The sequence below is a fragment of the Elephas maximus genome, chromosome 15 (assembly GCF_024166365.1).
Source record: "Elephas maximus indicus isolate mEleMax1 chromosome 15, mEleMax1 primary haplotype, whole genome shotgun sequence".
Lineage (NCBI taxonomy): Eukaryota > Metazoa > Chordata > Mammalia > Proboscidea > Elephantidae > Elephas > Elephas maximus.
Window position 1 is genome coordinate 11,575,454 of NC_064833.1, and position 18,108 is coordinate 11,593,561.

At 42.8% G+C, this 18,108-nt stretch overlaps 1 protein-coding gene across 1 annotated transcript in view; it reads left to right on the forward strand.

Moving 5' to 3' along the window:
* The first annotated feature begins 787 nt into the window (after positions 1–787).
* HHLA1 (HERV-H LTR-associating 1) overlaps positions 788–18,108 on the forward strand; it is a 34,206-nt gene continuing 16,885 nt past the window's right edge. The window contains exons 1-7 of the mRNA XM_049854617.1: positions 788–866; positions 2,998–3,057; positions 7,466–7,525; positions 8,556–8,636; positions 11,519–11,602; positions 11,706–11,789; positions 16,382–16,465. Coding sequence (XP_049710574.1) covers positions 788–866; positions 2,998–3,057; positions 7,466–7,525; positions 8,556–8,636; positions 11,519–11,602; positions 11,706–11,789; positions 16,382–16,465 — 532 coding nt within the window. The remainder of the gene's footprint in view (positions 867–2,997; positions 3,058–7,465; positions 7,526–8,555; positions 8,637–11,518; positions 11,603–11,705; positions 11,790–16,381; positions 16,466–18,108) is intronic.

Consider the following 18,108-nt stretch of genomic DNA (forward strand, 5'->3'; position numbering starts at 1 on the left):
GGCGCCAGCGGCTTTGTTCTTGCCATTCATGTTCCCACCTCTGAGGCTATCGCCCATAAAACACAGACACACTGTGAATCAATTTCACAAGCCTCTTGAGCAGATTCTCGGCTCCTTGGTAACAACAGCCCTTCTTGGCCCTTCTTCCAGGAGTGTGACCAACGTATAACTCCTCAGCCTGCCAAGATGTTTTGAAATAATCAATTCTGTTTCTTTCAGCATCAGCCCATGAATGGCCACATGAATAATTCTAGCCAATGGGCTATAAGTAAAAGGAAGTATGCCATCTCCTGCAGAAACATTTAAGAATCAGCGATTAATCTCCTAGCCCTCCCCCTTCCACCTCTACCATGACTAAAGAGGCCACCGGTACCAGATGGTAGAACTACAAGATGGTGGAGCCTCCATTAACCAGGGTCCCTGAATGACTGTGTGGAACAGAATCTCCCACCAACTGCAGCAAATATATACTATAAACTGAGCCTTACTCTGTCCTATAGGGTTGCTATAAGTCAGAATCAACTCAATGGCAATGGGTTTGGTCTGGTTTTAGTTATGTACTATAAACAAGAATCAACTATTATTGTATGAAGCCAATGAGATTATAAGGTTAATTTGTTACTTCACCATAACCTAACCTGTCCTAACCCTTTCTCAGATTGTAATTCTAATGACTTCCCATGCACTATTCTCAAGAGATCTCTCCCGCATCAGTGTGGGTTGTTATCTAGCCAGTTACCTCAGAGTGCTTGTTGCATTTTTCCAGGTGGGCAAGAGTATCGCAAACATGTTGAGCTTCCTGTTACATGGTCCTCTGGTGAGGCTGTGTATGGGGCTCGTGTGTCTCCTGTCCCTTTGGAACACAGGTGAGTTTCGTTAGAGTTTAAGAAGTGTCTGTGCTATATTGCAAAGTGAGGGCTTTCATTGTGCTTTAGAGAATCTCAGCAGCCAACATTTCAGCCAAGAATCCAGAATGGGTTTAATCAAAATGGCGATGGTGTCTTCTCCACACTTCTGGTTTTGTCCCTTGACTTTTTGGATTTGAGACCCATTTATGCAACAGAATTCCCTCCACCTCCACTGCCACCACCTTTGTCTAAACCATCATCTCCTCTTTCTTGAACTATTAAAGAACTTTCTAAATCAGCTCACTGCTTCTCCTCTAGTCTCCCCACAATCCATTCTCCACTCATCAACCTGAGTGATCTTTCCATATAGCTCACCTTTCAAGCTCACTCTTCATTCCCCTCCTCTCCCCCAAAATTGCTCAATGACTTCCTACTTACCTTTGAATAGTATCCCAAGTCCTTTACATTCTCAACGTGACCCCACCTACTTCTCCATCACCAGTTCCTACAATACCCCACCCCTGTGGTCTTCTTTAAAGCAATTCACCCACCCGCTTCAGACCCTGGACACATGCTATTTCCTATACCTTAACTACTTCTCAGTTCATTACATCCTACTTGTCTTAGTTATCTAGTGCTGCCATAACAGAAATACCACAAGTGGATGGCTTTAACAAACAGAAATTTACTCTCTCGATGTTTAGGAGGCTAGAAGCTCCAGGGGAAGGATTTCTCTCTCTGTCAACTCTGAAGGAAGTTATTTGTTGCCAATCTTTCCCCGGACTAGGAGCTTCTCAATGCAGGGACCCCAGGTTCAGAAGACGTGCTTGTTCCCAGCCTTTTTTACTTGGTGGCATGAGGTCTTTCTCTCTCTGCTTGCTACTCTCTCCTTTTATCTCTTGTAAAATAAAGGATGATGCAGGCTACAACCCAGGGAAACTCCCTTTACATCAGATCAGGGCTGTGACCTGAGTAAGAGTGTTGCATCCCACCCTAATCCTCTTTAACATAATTTAGTCTTGCCTCACTAACCACAGGCAGAGATTAGGATTTACAGCACATAGGAAAATTACATCAGACAATGGAGGACAACCAACACAATACTGGGAATCATGGCCTGGCCAAGGTGACATGTATTTTGGGGGGACACATTTCAATCCATGACACTACTCAAACACTATCCTTTCTTCAGATCTCAGCTTAATATCACTTCCCTTATTTCACATTCTCAAATTTCCCTTCAAAATATTCAACATTTGTCGTAAGTATATGCTTGCCTTTCTGTTTCCTTAACGTCTGCCTCTCCAACTAGACTGTAAACTCCGTAAGGACAGGTTTGTATCTTTTTGTTCATCTTAGTAATTCAAGGATCTAACACACAGAACACCTCCCAAATACTGGATGCTGAAAACATTTTCAATCATTAGTATTATTCTAGATAGTCAATATGTATCTGATGACTAAATGACTGAATGAATCAACAAAGAAACTGTTTTTGTTGTTGTTAAGTGCCATCGAATTGGTTCCGACTCATAGCGACCCTAAGTACAACAGAACAAAACACTGCCCCAGTCTTATGCCATCCTCATAATCGTTGCTATGTTTGAGCCCGTTGTTGCAGCCACTGTGTCAATCCATCTCATTGAGGGTCTTCCTCTTTTTCACTAACCCTTTCCTTTACCAAGCAGGATGTCCTTCTCCAGGGACTTGTCCCTCCTGATAACACGTCCAAAGCGTGTGAGACATAGTCTCACCATCCTTGCCTCTAAGTCGTACTTAGAACAACATTCTGGTTGTACTTTTTCCAAGACAGATTCGTTCATTCTTTTGGCAGTCCATGTTATATTTAATATCCCTCATCAATGCTACAATTCAAAGGCATCAATTTTTCTTTGGTCTTCCTTATTCATTGTCCAGCTTTCACATGCATATGAGGTGATTGAAAATACCATGGCTTGGGTTAGTCTTCAAGGTGATGTGTTTGCTTTCCAACACTTTTCAACAAACTTTTCAAAAAAAACAAACTAGATATGGGATTTTAAACAAGTCACTTCACCTTCCAGATCATAGTTTTCTCATGTATAAAATGTCAATGTTTGATTAAATTCTCTCCGATGTTATGAGTCTGATGAAACCTTTTTTACTTTAGTGTCTGGCATTAAAGGAGAAAGCAAGAAAGAAAAGGGAATGGTCTTCTTACCTACATCAGGTAAACGGGCAGGTGCTCCTCCCCAGTTCGCTCTGTTCTTGGACAAATTTCTTGGCTTCTCTAAGTCTTACTTCCTCTACCTGTAAAATGGAGACTGGACCCATTTTATATACACTGTAATAGGAGGCCTGGTGGAGCAGTGGTTAAGAGCTCATCTGCTAACCAGAAGGTCAGCAGTTCAAATCCACAAGCTCATCCTTGGAAATCCTATGGGGCAGTTCTACTCTGTACTACAGTGTCACTATGAATCCGAATCAAATCAATGGCAACAGGTTTGGTCTGGTTTTAGTTATATACTATAAAGAAGAAATCAACTATTTTTGTATTAAGCCAATGAGATTACGAGGTTAGCCTGATCGTGAGGTTCTTAGAATGTCTGAAGTCCTAACAGTCATAGTAATAAATAGTTCCTCTGAGTTTCTCATTGCTGTATGGTTCAGGGGACACTTGGATTCTCATGATTTTATTCAATCCACAAAGACTATGACTATGCTTTAGTGGTAAAAGCTTTTCTAAATGGGACGTATTGTTATTTGCCATCATCACCTTCATAATAACCTCCTCTTCTGTTGCTTTTTGATGGTATAAAGTTGGCTGTGTAGGAAGATGGTGGATCTGATAGAACAGAAAGGGCACAGAGGGGTCAAGGCCGGGTTTCTGTTCCTAACTTTTTGGTAAGCAAGCAAGACATTTCTTTACAATGCGTTTATTTATTTATTTGGTCTTTTTTAAAAAAGCTTTTGGTAGGTTATAATTTCTGTACTTTAGTTTAGGGTTGAACTTTTTTTTATTGTGGTAAATATCCATGTAACCAAACATTTACCATCTCAATATTCTTCATATGTACAATTCGGTGACAATAATTGTGCTCATTATGTTGAGGGACCATCACCAGTATCTGTTTCCAAATTTTCCCTTCACCCTTAACAGCAGCAGTGTCTCCTAAGCAACGAGCCCTCCTCATCCCATGCCTCCCACCCGCCCCTAATATCCACTAGTGACCTTAAGTCTGTATACACTTACCTGTTCTAGACAGCTCATATAAGTGGAAGTTGACTTGTTTTCTTTGGGGAGTTTTGTATTCTTTATTCTTTAAAGTTTATTTTTAAATAGGTGATACTTTCATATGGTTCAAAATGCAAAAGGTACAAACAAGTATATACAGTTCAAATGCTCCCCGTAGCAAACCATTTCCCTTCCTGGAGGTCACCAATTGCAACAATTTCTTGCATAAGCTGGGTAATTTTAAATATCCATTTCCTCCGTTTGAGCCTCTGATTTTCTCCTCTTCGAATGGGAACTGCAATACCTGCCCCACAGGGAGTCATAAAGAGTAAAATCTGATGAAGTCATAAGCATGAACAAGTAGGAAAAAGGGTCAAGTATCTTGTATTTATAGACACGCCTAGTGTCACCGTCTGATCTAAAAATAGAACAAGGGTTTTGGATGATCCGTGTAGCAATGAATTTGGGAAATGCTTCTATGTAGCATCCTATTGTGAAATCCACGTGCCAGGGGTATTTTGTTAGCACCTCAGGTATTGTTATCAAAATGTGTGCAAGAGTTTGTAACTAGAAAAAGAAATAACCTTGCATTGGTGAAATGAAGAGTGTTCATTTAGGTAGGTGCTTGACTAGAAAGATTGCACAGGGCCCCAGCACAGCTCTCTTACGTAAAAGGAGCCGGAATCCTGCAAGCCAGCAGCCTTGCAATCCTGGAAGCCCAGGGCTGGGTGAGCCTGGGTCCTCACCTTCATGGAGGACTCTTGCCTGACTTGGTAACAAGCAAGGTTGGCTGGTGTGGCCCACAGATATCCTTGCATCTGCTTCAGAGTAGACCATTCATGCCAAGTGCCACTCAAGTGCCTGAGGGGGCAGAGTTTGACTGTCCCCGAGCTAGACAACTGGCTGTTTGACTGCTTTTGACCTGCCTGCTAATAAAGGTTTGTCACAGATTTATTTTGCTGGAAACGCTGCCTCCCGACCCCCAGCCAGGTTGTGGGGAAGAGGCTCCATAATCCCAATTGAACTCTAATCCCAAACTCTGATATTTAACAAGAGAGCCCGATATTATGAAAGGCCAAACTGGCTTAAGCAGGGGACAGCTGATTTGACCTAAGTCCCAACAGAGTGCTTGAAAAGTTGGGAAGAGAACATGGGAGAATTCTCTGACATACGAGATAGCTGACTCTCAGTTTCCTCATCACCACCAACCCATGTAGGATGTAGATACATCTCATGACTTTTCTGGGCCTCACTTTCCTCAGTCTTCAAAGGGGCTGCAGGACAAGATTTTTAAGGCTGTTGTGAATTCTGTGAAGCTGGGCTTCCAAGACTCTATTTCTCTCATGAAAACTTTTATTTCAGTGACTGGAAATAAAGAAGTGAAGAAGGAAAAAGATGAAGCGTTCCTTGCTGCACCAGGTAACTAGGCCAGCCCTACAACCTGGCTTACTCTGTAACACCAGGCACATTTTTCAGCCTGTCTATACCTTGGTTTTTCCATCTATAAAATGGGCATAAAGTACTTTCTCCATGTGAATGTAGCATGATAAATAAAGCATCACAACATTGGTACAATTTATTACAATTTAGTAGTAAATGTGTGGGTGGGACCATGTGATTACATGGTGTCTAGTCCAAAATAGGAGCCTTGGCGGCACAGTGGATAAGAGCTCAGCCACTAATCAAAACATTGTCAATTTGAATCCACCAGTTGCTCCTTGGAAACCCTGTGGGGCAGTTCTACTCTGTCCTATAGGACCGCTATGAGTTGGAATCGACTTGATGGCAACAGGTTTGGTTTTGTTAGTCCAAAATAACTGATCCTGTAGGTCTTGGCTTAAACATCATGTCCAGGTTGTTGCTGTTGTTGTTGTTATTGTTCGGTGCCATTAAATTGGTTCCAACATGTAGCAACCCTATGTATAACAGAACAAAAAGTTGCCTGGTCCTGTGCCATCCCCACAATAGTAGGCATATTTGAGCCCATTGTTGCTGCCACTGTGTCATTCGATCTCATTGAGGGTCTTCCTCTCTTTTGCTGACCCTCTACTTTAGCAAGCATGATGTCCTTCCCTAGGGATTGGTCCCTCCTGATAATGTGTCCAAAGCCAGAGAGACAAAGTAAGCTATGCCATCAGTATTTCAAATACCAGCAGGGTCACCCATGGTAGACAGATTTCAGCGGAGCTTCTAGACTAAGACGGGATAGGAAGAAACACCTAGCCATCTACTTCTGGGGGGGAGGGGGGAGGAATTGGCCAGTGAAAACTCTGTGGATAGCAGCGGAACATTGTCTGATATAGTGCTGGAAGATGAGCCCCTCAGGTTGGAAGGTACTCAAAATACAACTGAGGGAGAGCTGCCTCCTCAGAGTAGGGTCAACCTTAATGACGTGGTTGGAGTAAAGCTCCTGGGACCTTCATTTGCTGATGCGACATGATTCAAAATGAGAAGAAAACAGCTGCGAACATGTCCAGGTTAGGCCCCCTGATAAAGTGGCTCTCAGCACTCTGGTGTTCCCTGTCCTGACACTCACAAGTAATTACACCTGGGCCCTGTCCCCATACACACACACATACACACACACACACACTCACACACACACACACACGGACAGTAGTTTCCTTGAAACAAGGCCTGATTCTCTTCTGCTACCTCTCTACCCTCAACATCTGGCATATTGCTGGCCCTGAATGAACATGTGTTGAAGGGACACAGAATGAATGGATGTGAAAAACTCCTAAGCACCATCACCATGATAAACATTTCACCTTCCTTTCCTGTTTTCTTTCATGGTAGCAAGAAATTTGCCAAGCAGGAAGGTGATATTCGAGAAGAGCCACTGATCTGGGACTGTATAAACCGGGTTCTGAGTCCATGCTTAGCACTGCTCAGCTGGGCACAGTTAGGCAATTATCTCTCTGAGCCTTGGCTTTTCAGTCCAATAAAAGAGTGTGGCTAGGTCCCTGGGTGGTGCAAACGGTTTGCACTCATCTACTAACCCAAAGGCTGGCGGTTTGAATCCACCCAGCAGCACGGTAGAAGGCCTGGCAATCTGCTTCTGTAAAGATTACAGACAAAAAAAAAAAAAAAAAACCTGTCACATACGGGGTCCCCATGAGTCAGAATCAACTTGATGGCAATGTTTTTTTTTCTCTCTCTCGGCTAAAGTAGTTGGGTAGCTTAGACCCCCTGCTAAGGGAATCGCCTGGGTACTCATTAAAATGCATATTTCTAGGCCATGCCTAGCCAGGAGAGATTAGACTCCCTGGGGGAAGGGCCCTGGGATCTGCATTGTTCCTCAGGGTCCCCAAAGAGCCTCATGCTCAACTAAGGCTTCCCGAGCTTTGTGGGGCTGTGGTTGGAAGCTAACATTCCTCTCATAAAACCTTTTCGTTCCCAGTGCCTGGCCCTAGAGGAGAAGAGAAGAAGGAAAAGAGGGTGTCATTTCTTGCTACCACAGGTGAGTCCCTGGGCTGCCTGCAATCCCTGGGCTGCCTGCAAGTCCTCCAGAGTCTCCACGCCTCCCTTCTTGATCCCCACAGCAGGGATAGCAGCAGCTCTCTTGGCTTCAAGGTGCTTCTTCCCCCCAGTTGTCTGAATATTAAGTAAAAGTTGAAAAAGACTTCATGTTTGTAAAAACGTAAAGAAGCTCATCAACCACATTTCCTCTTTGTCAACTGTTGTTTCCAAGCCTTCAAAGAACAGCTCAGGAAAGGGAATTATGACCCCAGCAGCGACTCTCGCCACACACACCTGCTCGCCACACACACCTGGGGAGGCCTAGGCCACATCCCGGAGCAATTAAATCCAGTCTCAGAGGATGGAGCCCAAGCATCGGAATTGTGGAATTAAAAAAAAACAACTTTCTAGGTGATCCTGATATCCAGCTAGGGTTTAAGCCCCTCTGTTATATGGCACAGGGGTCCCTGCGAGGTGCAAATGATGAACGTGCTCATCAGCTAGCTGAAAGGTTGGAGGTTGGGTTCCACCCAGAGTCACCTCGGAAGAAAAGCCGAATGATCTACTTCCAAAAAAAACCCAGCCATTGAAAGCCCCATGGGGCATGATTCTACTCTGACACACATGGGGTCACCACGAGTTGGAGTGACCTGACCACAATTGGAAAAGGGAGTGTCATTACTTCTAAAATACATAGCTGTTGAGAACTCCCACAACTTCCTTGGGTTTCCCATTATATATGAGACATTTCCCATCAACCCCTGCTCTCTCCAGAGATAGAATGTTCACTAACATGAAAGTTCCTTGTGCTTCATTCGCACTGCTCCCATCTACTGTAACTTGTCACTCTGTGTGTCACTGGCTGTGATTTCCATGAGGCAGGAACTGCCTCTTGTCTTTGAACCCCTTGCTGCGTGTTCAGCAGACCTTTGTCCAGCAGGAAAGCACATCTACCTGAGCTTTGGAAATGAGGAACTTTACCTCTTCCTAGGAGAAGCCTGCTAGTGACATCATCTCTGAACCTATTTCAGAGCTACCTGCCAGGTCGGTGGATCTGTCCGCACTCAACCTGACGGAACTAGTGAACGGCATGTTGAGCAGAGCATTAAGAGGTAATGGCTTTTTTCCTCAGCACAATCTGGGCCCATTTTAGTCTTGCACCAACTTCCCTTCTGGACTGCCCTGTGAACCTGAGCAGGGCACATCCCCTTTCTGCACCTCAGTTTCTCTGTATTCGGATCAGGGCTTCAAACAGGTTCATTCCATCTCAGATATACTGAATCCGAGCCTACATTTTAACAAGATACCCAGGTGATTCTTTTGTACAAAAAGTTTTGAGATCCACTGCTCCTCTAGTGGAGAGAGCTCGGTTGCTAACCAAAAGGCCAGCAGTTTGAATCCACCACGCATTCCTTGGAAATACTATGGGGCAGTTCTACACTGTCCTATAGGGTCACTGTGAGTTGGAATCGACTCGACGGCAAGGGACTTGGTTTGGGTTTTGGGCTATACTAGTGGTTCTCAGAATTGGTCCTTAACTAGCACCATTAGCATAGCCTGGGAACTAGTTAGAAATGCAAATTCTTAGCAGGAGTTTGAACCAGGACAAACCAATTCGAAGTCCTGGTTCAGAATAGAGACTATGTTACCCTACAAAATTCATGATGAGATTGAAAAACCAAAATAAATAAGAGGTTTAAGAGCATTTGGGGAGCAAAATACATTCCAAATATACTATTTGTAATCCTAACTATGGAGTCCCTGGGTGGTGCAAACAGTTAATGCACTCAACTGCTAACCAAAAAGTTGAAGGTTCGAGTCCACCTAAAGGTGTTACAAAAAAAAAAAAAGGCCTGGTCATTTACTTGTGAAAAACAGCCATTGAGACCCTACCAAGCACAGTTCTACTCTGACACACGTGGGGCTGCTGTGAGCGGGAGGTGACTCAACATCAATTGGTCTTTGAAAAATATATTCGCTGCCTGATTCCCAAGAACCATGAATACTACCTTCTACGGACAAAGAGTGAACCTTGACTTACAGAGTAACAAATGTGATTAAGTTAAGGATCTTGAGACGAAAATATTATCTAGGATTATCCTGGGGGCCCTAAATACCATCACGAGTGTGTGTATAGGACAGAGGCAAAGAGAGACTCACAGAGAGAAGGCGATGTGAAGAAGGAGCACAAAGAGATGCAGCCACAAGCCAAGAAATGCCAACAACCCCAAGGCGCTGCAAGAGGCAAGGAACAGATTCTCCCCTAGAGCCTTCAGAGGGAGTGTGACTCTGCCAGGTCTGGACTTCTAACGTCCAGAGCTGTGAGAGAATACATTTCTGTTGTTTTAAGACACCTAGTTTGTGGTGCGGAGCCCTGGTGGGGCAAGGGTTAAGTGCTTGGCTGCTAACCAAAAGGTTGGTGGTTTGAACCCACCCAGTGGCTCCATGGGAGAAAGACCTGTCAATCTGCTTCTGTAAAGATTATAGCCTAAGGAACACAACAGAGCGTCCCTGATGGAGCAGGAGAAAAGAGTGGTGCAGAACTCAAATTCATGTAAAAGACCAGACTTAATGGTCTGACTGAGACTAGAGGAGCCTCAGAAGACATGGCCCCCAGACTCTCTGTTAACCCAGAACCAAAACCAGTCTCGAAGCCAACTCCTCAGACAAAGATTAGACTGGACTGTAAGACATAAAATGGTACTCATGAAGGTTGTGCTTCTTAGTTCAAGTAGATACATGAGACTAAATGAGCAGCTCCTGTCTGGAGGTGAGATGAGAAGGCAGAAAGGGACAGGAGCTGGCTGAATGGACAAGGGAAATACAGGGTGGAAGGGGGGAATGTGCTGTCGCATTATAGGAATAACAACTAGGGTCACATAACAATATGTGTATAAATTTTTGTATGAGAAACAACTAACATGAGCTGTAAACTTTCACTTAAAGCATGATTAAAAAAAAATTTGCAACCTAGGAAATCCTATGGGGCAGTTCTACTCTGTCCCGTTGGGTTGCTATGAATCAGAAACAACCTGTGATGGTTAAGATTGTGGGTCACCTTGTCATATGATCTTGTGATCACTTTCATATTGAAATTTGATATAACGTGATCACCCCATGATGGGATCTGTGAGTAGCGAGCCAGGTGAAATGCAGTTTCCTTGGGCGTGTGGCCTGCATTGAATATAAGTGGGCATTCCAGGAAGGCCTATGGCCTTTTACTTACGCTGAATCCTGCAGCTGGCTCCTGTTCATCTGACCTCCGGTTCTTGGGACTTGAGCTAGCAGCTTACTTGCGATCTTGCCTGCTGATCTCAGGATTCCTCAATCTTTGCAGCCTGAGAGCCACAGCCCTGCTCTCTGGCCTGCCAACTTTGAGTTTGCCAATCCCTGCAACTATCTGAATCAGCAGAAGTCTGCAGCCTGACCCACAGATTTGGGATATTCAGCCTCTACAACCATCTGAGCCATTTCCTTGATATAAATCTCTATACATATATTTATACGCTTTACTGGCTTTGCTTCTCTAGAGAACCCAGCCTAAGACACAACTAGACGGCACACAACAACAAAAGTTTTTAGTGATTTGTTGTACCAACTAATACACCTTGGAATCTTACTTAGAGAGCTGTCAGAGTTCAGGGAGAGAACAGGAAATACAGCCAGGTGACACGTTTGTGTTTGTTGTTTGATTTTATTTTATTATCATTTATTTTTATTATTTTATATTTTTGTTTATGGTACTATTAATATTTATTCTTTGTTTACTTATGTTAGTGTTTATTATTACATTAGTAACCCTGGTGGCATAGCGGTTAAGTGCTACGGCTGCTAACCGTAGAGGTCAGCAGTTTGAATCCAGCAGGTGCTCCTTGGAAACTCTATCGGGCAGTTCTACTCTGTCCTGTAGGGTCGCTATGAGTCGGAATCAACTCGACAGCAGTGGGTTTTAGTATGCATTTGTTGGTTTGTTTATTTTGATATCTTCCAGCAGATAACAGGAAGTTCTTCTCCTTGCTCAGCATTACTTCCTACAGCTCCTTCGCCTTCCACAAGCTCTCTGTGGCCATTTACAACAGTAAGTGCTGCCAGCCTCATTCTGGAGGGGGTGGCGGTTGGTGACAGGCTGGCAGGGCTAAGCACTGGATCAGGACTGCTGTGTGGATTGTTTCTCTTCATAGTTTCTAAGCTGAAGACCATGGACCCCTCCAAATTCCCCACCAGATACTGCTATTGTTTGAGCAACAGGACAAATGACTTATCAGGTGGGTAGAGTTCACCACAGGCTGGCAGCTTTCCTGATTTTGCTTCTGCTCTTTTAGATAACGTTTGCATTTTTTTTCTCCCCAAAATAAAATAAGAAAATACCTGTTACCTCAAATATATACAAATTCATTCTTCTGGAACATTCTGGTCTTGGTTCTTATGCCACAGAAAGAGCTATTTGGGCACAAAGAGGCACATACAAAAATGTTCATGCAGCATTGTTTCAATAGCAAAATACAACGTTTGACCAGTCACCAAGCACCTGGCCTTGAGTCCTCCTCAAATCGCTACCCTGAGAGGCTACACGTGGTATCATTGGTCAAAGCCTTTGAGGGAGATGTCTTTGAGGATAATCTTCAGATCTGGATCACTTTCTTCTGAATATTCTCAACTCTGACATATAACACTCCATTGAGAGTGTATTTGCATTGTTCTCTTTTTTTAAAAAAAAATGGAAATAGCTTAATTTTTTATTACTTTTTAAAATAATAGACAGTAATGTCAAAATGTAATACAACATGGACAGGTATGACCAAGAATACAAAAATACCTGATATCCCAACCTCTAGAGGTAATGACTATTCCCATCGTGATGAACATCATCCAAGATTATCTATTTCACTTGTCTCACCCACCTATCATCTAACCCACTTAACTAACCTCTCTATCTACCCACGATTTACCCATTGTACTCTACATATAAGCAACCATTCTCTGCATTAATTAGAATACAGGCTACGCTACCATAACCACCATTGCTCCCTGCCTCTCCCCTCAAAACAAAAAACAAAAAAAACCATTGCCATTGAATTGATTCCAACTCCTAGCAACCCTATAGGACAGGACAGGGTAGCACTTCCCCTTATGGTTTCCCAGCAGACTGCTATACCTTTCTCCTGAGGAGGAGCTAGTGGGTCTGAACTGTGGACCTTTCGGTTAGCAGGCACTACTAATGCGCCACCGGGACTCCTGTAACAAAACCCAAAAAACTCAAACCAGTTGCTGTTGAGTCAATTCCAACTCACGGCAACCCCATGTGTGCAGAGTAGAACTGCTTCACAGGCTGTGACCTTTCGAAAGCAGATTGCCGGACCTGTCTTCTGAGTGCCTCTGGATGCGTTTGAACTGCCAACCTTTTGGTTAATAGTCAAGCGCTTACCCCTGAAACTATGGCCCTGGACACTCTGTTAACTCAGAACTGAAATCATTCCCGAAGCCCACTCTTCAGACAAAAATTAGAAAATAGTCCACGTGAAGAGCATGCTTCTTAGTTCAAGCAGATACATGAGACCGAATGGGCAGCTCCTGTCCAGAGGTAGAATGAGAAGGCAGGAAGGGACAGGAACTGATTGAATGGACACAGGGAAACCTGAGTAGAAAGAAGGAGTATGCTGTCACATTGTGGGGATTGCAACTAACATCACAAAATAATATGTGTATAAATTTTTGAGCTATAAACTCTCACCTAAAGCACAACAATAAAATGAAACAAACTTTCACCTAAACAAAATAAAAAACCCTTAGCTGTTTGCACCACCCAGGAACTCCACAATGCCATAAGAAGTGACCTCAAGATACAGTGGCTTAAAGAAGGTAGACTCATAGTGACCCCATATGACAGAGTAGAACTGCCCCATAGGGTTTTCTTAGCTGTAAAGCAGATTACCAGTTCTTTCTTCCATGGAGCCACTGAGTGGGTTTGCTCTGAGTTGGAATGAACTTGAAGGTGCCTAACAACACAACAGATAAGGCAGAAGTTAATTGCTTCCGTGTGTGGCATTTCAGGGTTGATGTGAAGGAGTCCTGGTGATGCAACAGTTAAGCACGTGGCTGAGTACTGATATATGGGTGGGGGGGTTCTTCAGTAGAAAGGCCTGGTGATCTGCTTCCATAAGGATTACAGCCAAGAAACCCTACTGGGCAGTTATACCCTGTCACATGGGGTCACTATGACAATGGCACCAAACATGATGATTTGATGGTTTGGAGACCCAGGCTCCTTCTAGCTTGTTGCTCTGCCTTCCCTAAGATGTTACCCTTGTTCTCATACTTGAAGAGGGTTTGCCACCAGACCCACACTAAAGCCAGGAAGAAGGGGAGAAAGGAAGTGAAAGATACACCCATTCCCTTTAAAGTCACAGCCTGGAATTCACTCACGTTGCTTCCTCTTACTTTCGGTCTGTCAGAAATTAGTCATATGGCCATAAAAAAACACTCACTCTAAAGCAGACTTAGAATTTTAGTCTTTATGTTCAACCTCTATGTGTCCAACTAAAATTTGATGTTCTCTTATTAATGGAAGAGAGGATAATGGATGTTAAGAGACAACCATCAGTATCTACCAGGTTTTCCACGCAGTTTTATAATCCACTTTTAAGACTAATCAGTATGTTCTAATATTTATTTCATTCCGATGAATATAAATGTTTCATCCTTCATTCAAATGTATAGTATTCACTGAAAGAATGTACCATAATTCATTTCATTTTTTCCTCTTGATGGAAACTTAGCTTGTTCCTGATATTTTTACAATTATAAACAATACTGTGAAGAACACCTGTGTATAATCACGTGGAGTACTTGCCTAATTATTTCTGTAAAATAAAGTCCTAGAAATAGAATTGTTAGCTGACAGGAAAATGATCCTGTGGTGATTCAAAGTGCTAAAAATTGCTTCTAGAAATATTGCATGTGTTTATACTCTTACCAACAACATTTGAGAGTGTCTGTTTTTCCACATCTATGCCAACATTGAATATTAACAGACGGTCTTAAGTCATGGCCAATTGGATAGGCAAAAAAAATTTTTTCCTTACCTTTTATGTATGTTTTAAGGTAGTCAAAAATTATCCATAAATGAGTCTCAGTAGTAAATTAGGTAATACACTTTTTTATCAAAACAAAAAATATGTTCTATATAAGGGTAGTTGATTTTCTTCCAAGCCTAGTAAGCAGATTCCGAAGGCAATTCTAAGGGAAGAGTTGCCAAAATGTGTTGATCAAGAGATTGTATGAGCAGCAGTGGGAATACTGTGAAGGGCCCATTATTGGTCTAAGACAGAGCTCAGCTCAATTTCAGGCTCTATCATGTATCAACTATGGGAGCTTGGGCAGGTTCCACCACCTTTCTGCACCTTGGGATTCTGTCCTTGGTGTCTTGGCTCCAGAGCCATGCTCATAGCTTCTATGCAATATTAATAATGGAGCCCGATACTGTAGTTTATTTGTCTGCTTTTGAGTCTGTCACTCTAACTCTAGCTTCCTGTAGGCAAAGACGGTTCCTTACGCAATTTTTCTTCTCCACTGCTCACCATGTGCCTGGCACATTGAAAACACTCAATGATTGCTTACTGGATAAATGAATTAGTAAACAAAGGAGAATTTTGAAAAGTAGAAAGAAAATAAATGGAGTAAGTAATGAGATACTATCCTTCTTCTATTTCCTCAATGTGACTAAAGACAGACTGGTCTAAAGAGACATAGAAAGGAGTGTGCCCAAGTTTGTCTACTTCCGCGTAGGCAGGTGTCTACACCAGCATAATGTACTACCACCTCTCCACCCAGGAGATCAACCACATGTCTATGTAGATGTTACCACATTGCTCTGGCTCACACCCAGTAGTGCCCACCTCCTGCTGGTCAACATTCCATTTGTTGTCACACGACATTCACCTGCCTCTCTGGGTTCTGCATTTTCAATCCTTTAAGATCATGTTGACTTGCTCCTGCCCAAGTTCATATTCCCATTAATTATATGTATGTAAGTCCCAACTAGGAAATCATCCAGCAGACTCAAAAAGTTTTCTCTTTCGAAAAATCATTGTTTGGGCCTCCTAGAACCCACGCTCCTTGCTTTAGAAGCCAAGAATTTGTTGGATGCTAGAGAATGGTAAATGAACAGAAGAAGAGGTGGCAACTGATCAGCTCCAAGTATAGATTAGGAACTTTCATTGGCCAATGGCACCCACCATGTTAAGCAATGGCTGTGTTCACACCTTGTTCGAAGAGAAAGTCCACAAAGATTAAACTGGCTGAGATACTATAAAATTGTCCAGGTCTTCTCCCATCAGCCCATTTAAAGTGAGCAGAAGGAAAGGTTCCTGGCACTATTTTCAAAAGGGCCCTTGTCCCTTTTGATAGTCTATAGTTTATAACCAACTGCTAAACTTGACATTGCATTTCAAAAACCCAAAATTCTGTATTACATGTCTGTGGGTCTGCTTCCTCTCAGACGGATTTGGTATTCTAAAACAATTAGATGAGATAGCAGGGGTTGGAGGAAACACCTGAAAAACCATTATTCAGCAATGTGACCTTTCATTGCTCTTTGGTGTTGGCAGAAAAGGAGCTGGGGTTAGAGGGCAATGGAAGGAAAGAGGGGATTATAACAGTGGGTTCGAAAGTTCCCACCTGACTGAAATTTAGACTTTTTTTTAGAATTGGTAGTATTTCTTTGTATGATTGTTAATATTCCTCAACTCACTGAACTAAACCAAACTTGTAAAATCTATTCTGAGAACTCCAAATACAATATATTTTCCACCTCAAGTATCTGAATCAGAAACGTAAGACTTCTCCATCTGTCTTTCAGACTTCTCAGCCCTACTGGTGGACATCATTGGAAATTCTACCACCTACCTCACAGAAATTTTTAAGTCTACCTCCATCCTCTCAGGTTGGTTTATCTTAAAAATTCTTGGTAAATTTGAGGTTTGGCATCCATGTGGAATATAATTAAGCCTACTAGACTCCCATCCCACCCCTACCATTGGAAATTTGAAGTAGAATTGACAAAGCTATGCCTCATTTAACCTGTGGCTTCATGTAACTCCTCATTTCCCATTTGAAAAGCACCGATCTAGCCAGTTACCTAAGAGATGGTCTCAACAGAAGGATGGTGTGGTACACTATGGAGTAGCTACTTTAAAATTAGGGAGGGAGGAAGAAAGAGAAATAATAATAAAAGTCACTAGGTGCTGGGGACTCTTGTAAGTGCTTCACATGTACTCTCTCATTGACTCCTCACTAAACCCTGTGGGGCAGGTGCTCCATTTACAGCACTTTACAAGTGAAGAAACTGGCATGTGCCCCAGATCATTCCGCAGCACTAGAATTCTAACCCGGCCAGGCTGGCTCGGAAGTCCATGTTCTTTGTCACTATGCCAATACATGTGATAATACATGTGATAATAATGTTGTGTTAACAATAACAATTATTATTGTTAGAACTACTTATTGAGCACCACCTATCTGCCAGGCACTATACTTAGCACTTCATACATTATCTCATTGGATCCTCGTAGCAATCCCATGACGAACATGTAACCGCAGATCCACAGGCTTTTAGGCAGCATCCTTGGGACCAGGTGTGCTTAGGCATTCAGAAGTTCTCAGACATTTGAAGGTCTAATAGCGTATCCTGGTGGCATAGTGGTCAAATGCTTGACTGTTAACCAAAATGTCAGTGGTTCAAACCTACCAGCTGCTTCAAAGAAGAAAGATGTGGCAGCCTACTTCTGTGAAGATTACAGCCTTGGAAACCCTGAAGAGCAGGTTTACTCTGTCCTATTGGGTCACTATGAGTCAGAATTGACCCGATGACAATGGTTTAATAGGGAATCTACACCATTCGACGGCACTAAATCTGGGTACACCATACATGATATAATGCCTCCAGCAGTATCAGGGCAGCTTTCTGTAATTGAAAATTTATTTTCAAAAGTTTGAAATACATATAAATGTATAATGAATATGTATAAATGCATAAATCAAATATTTACTCAGCAAAATGACTATTTACACTAAACGGGATAAATAAAGATTATACATCACCTTCCTTTGATCAAGTCAGGTTTTGCCACCAAATGAGTTTTGGTACCAGGGCTTCAAACCAGTTTGGAATGGTTCAGTAATTGCTGATGTAAACGAAGGCAGTGTACGCACTGCAAACCAGCCAAATCTGTTGCCCGGGGATTTTGACCTGAGTAGGAAACAGAGGTGTCCTGCTCAAAGATGGCGTAGGACCTTTCTGCTCTGAATGTGTGTCACTCTCCATGGTCCTGCCAATAATTCAGTCTCCCGCATGAATCTCTAAAGTTTCAGGAGCCTGATGCATTCTAAGTGGCAAAGTTGGCCACCATCTTTGATCGGGGCACCTTTGTTTGTTTCCTACCTGGGTCAAAATCCAGGGGCAACAGATTTGGTTGCTATGCAAGGAGGACACTGTCCACGTGATTGTCAGCAAGAATTGCAGAGAAGGGATTTAAATTTCCAGTGTTGTAAAGATGGGTAGACTGAGTGTTGGAGAGGTCAAGCAGT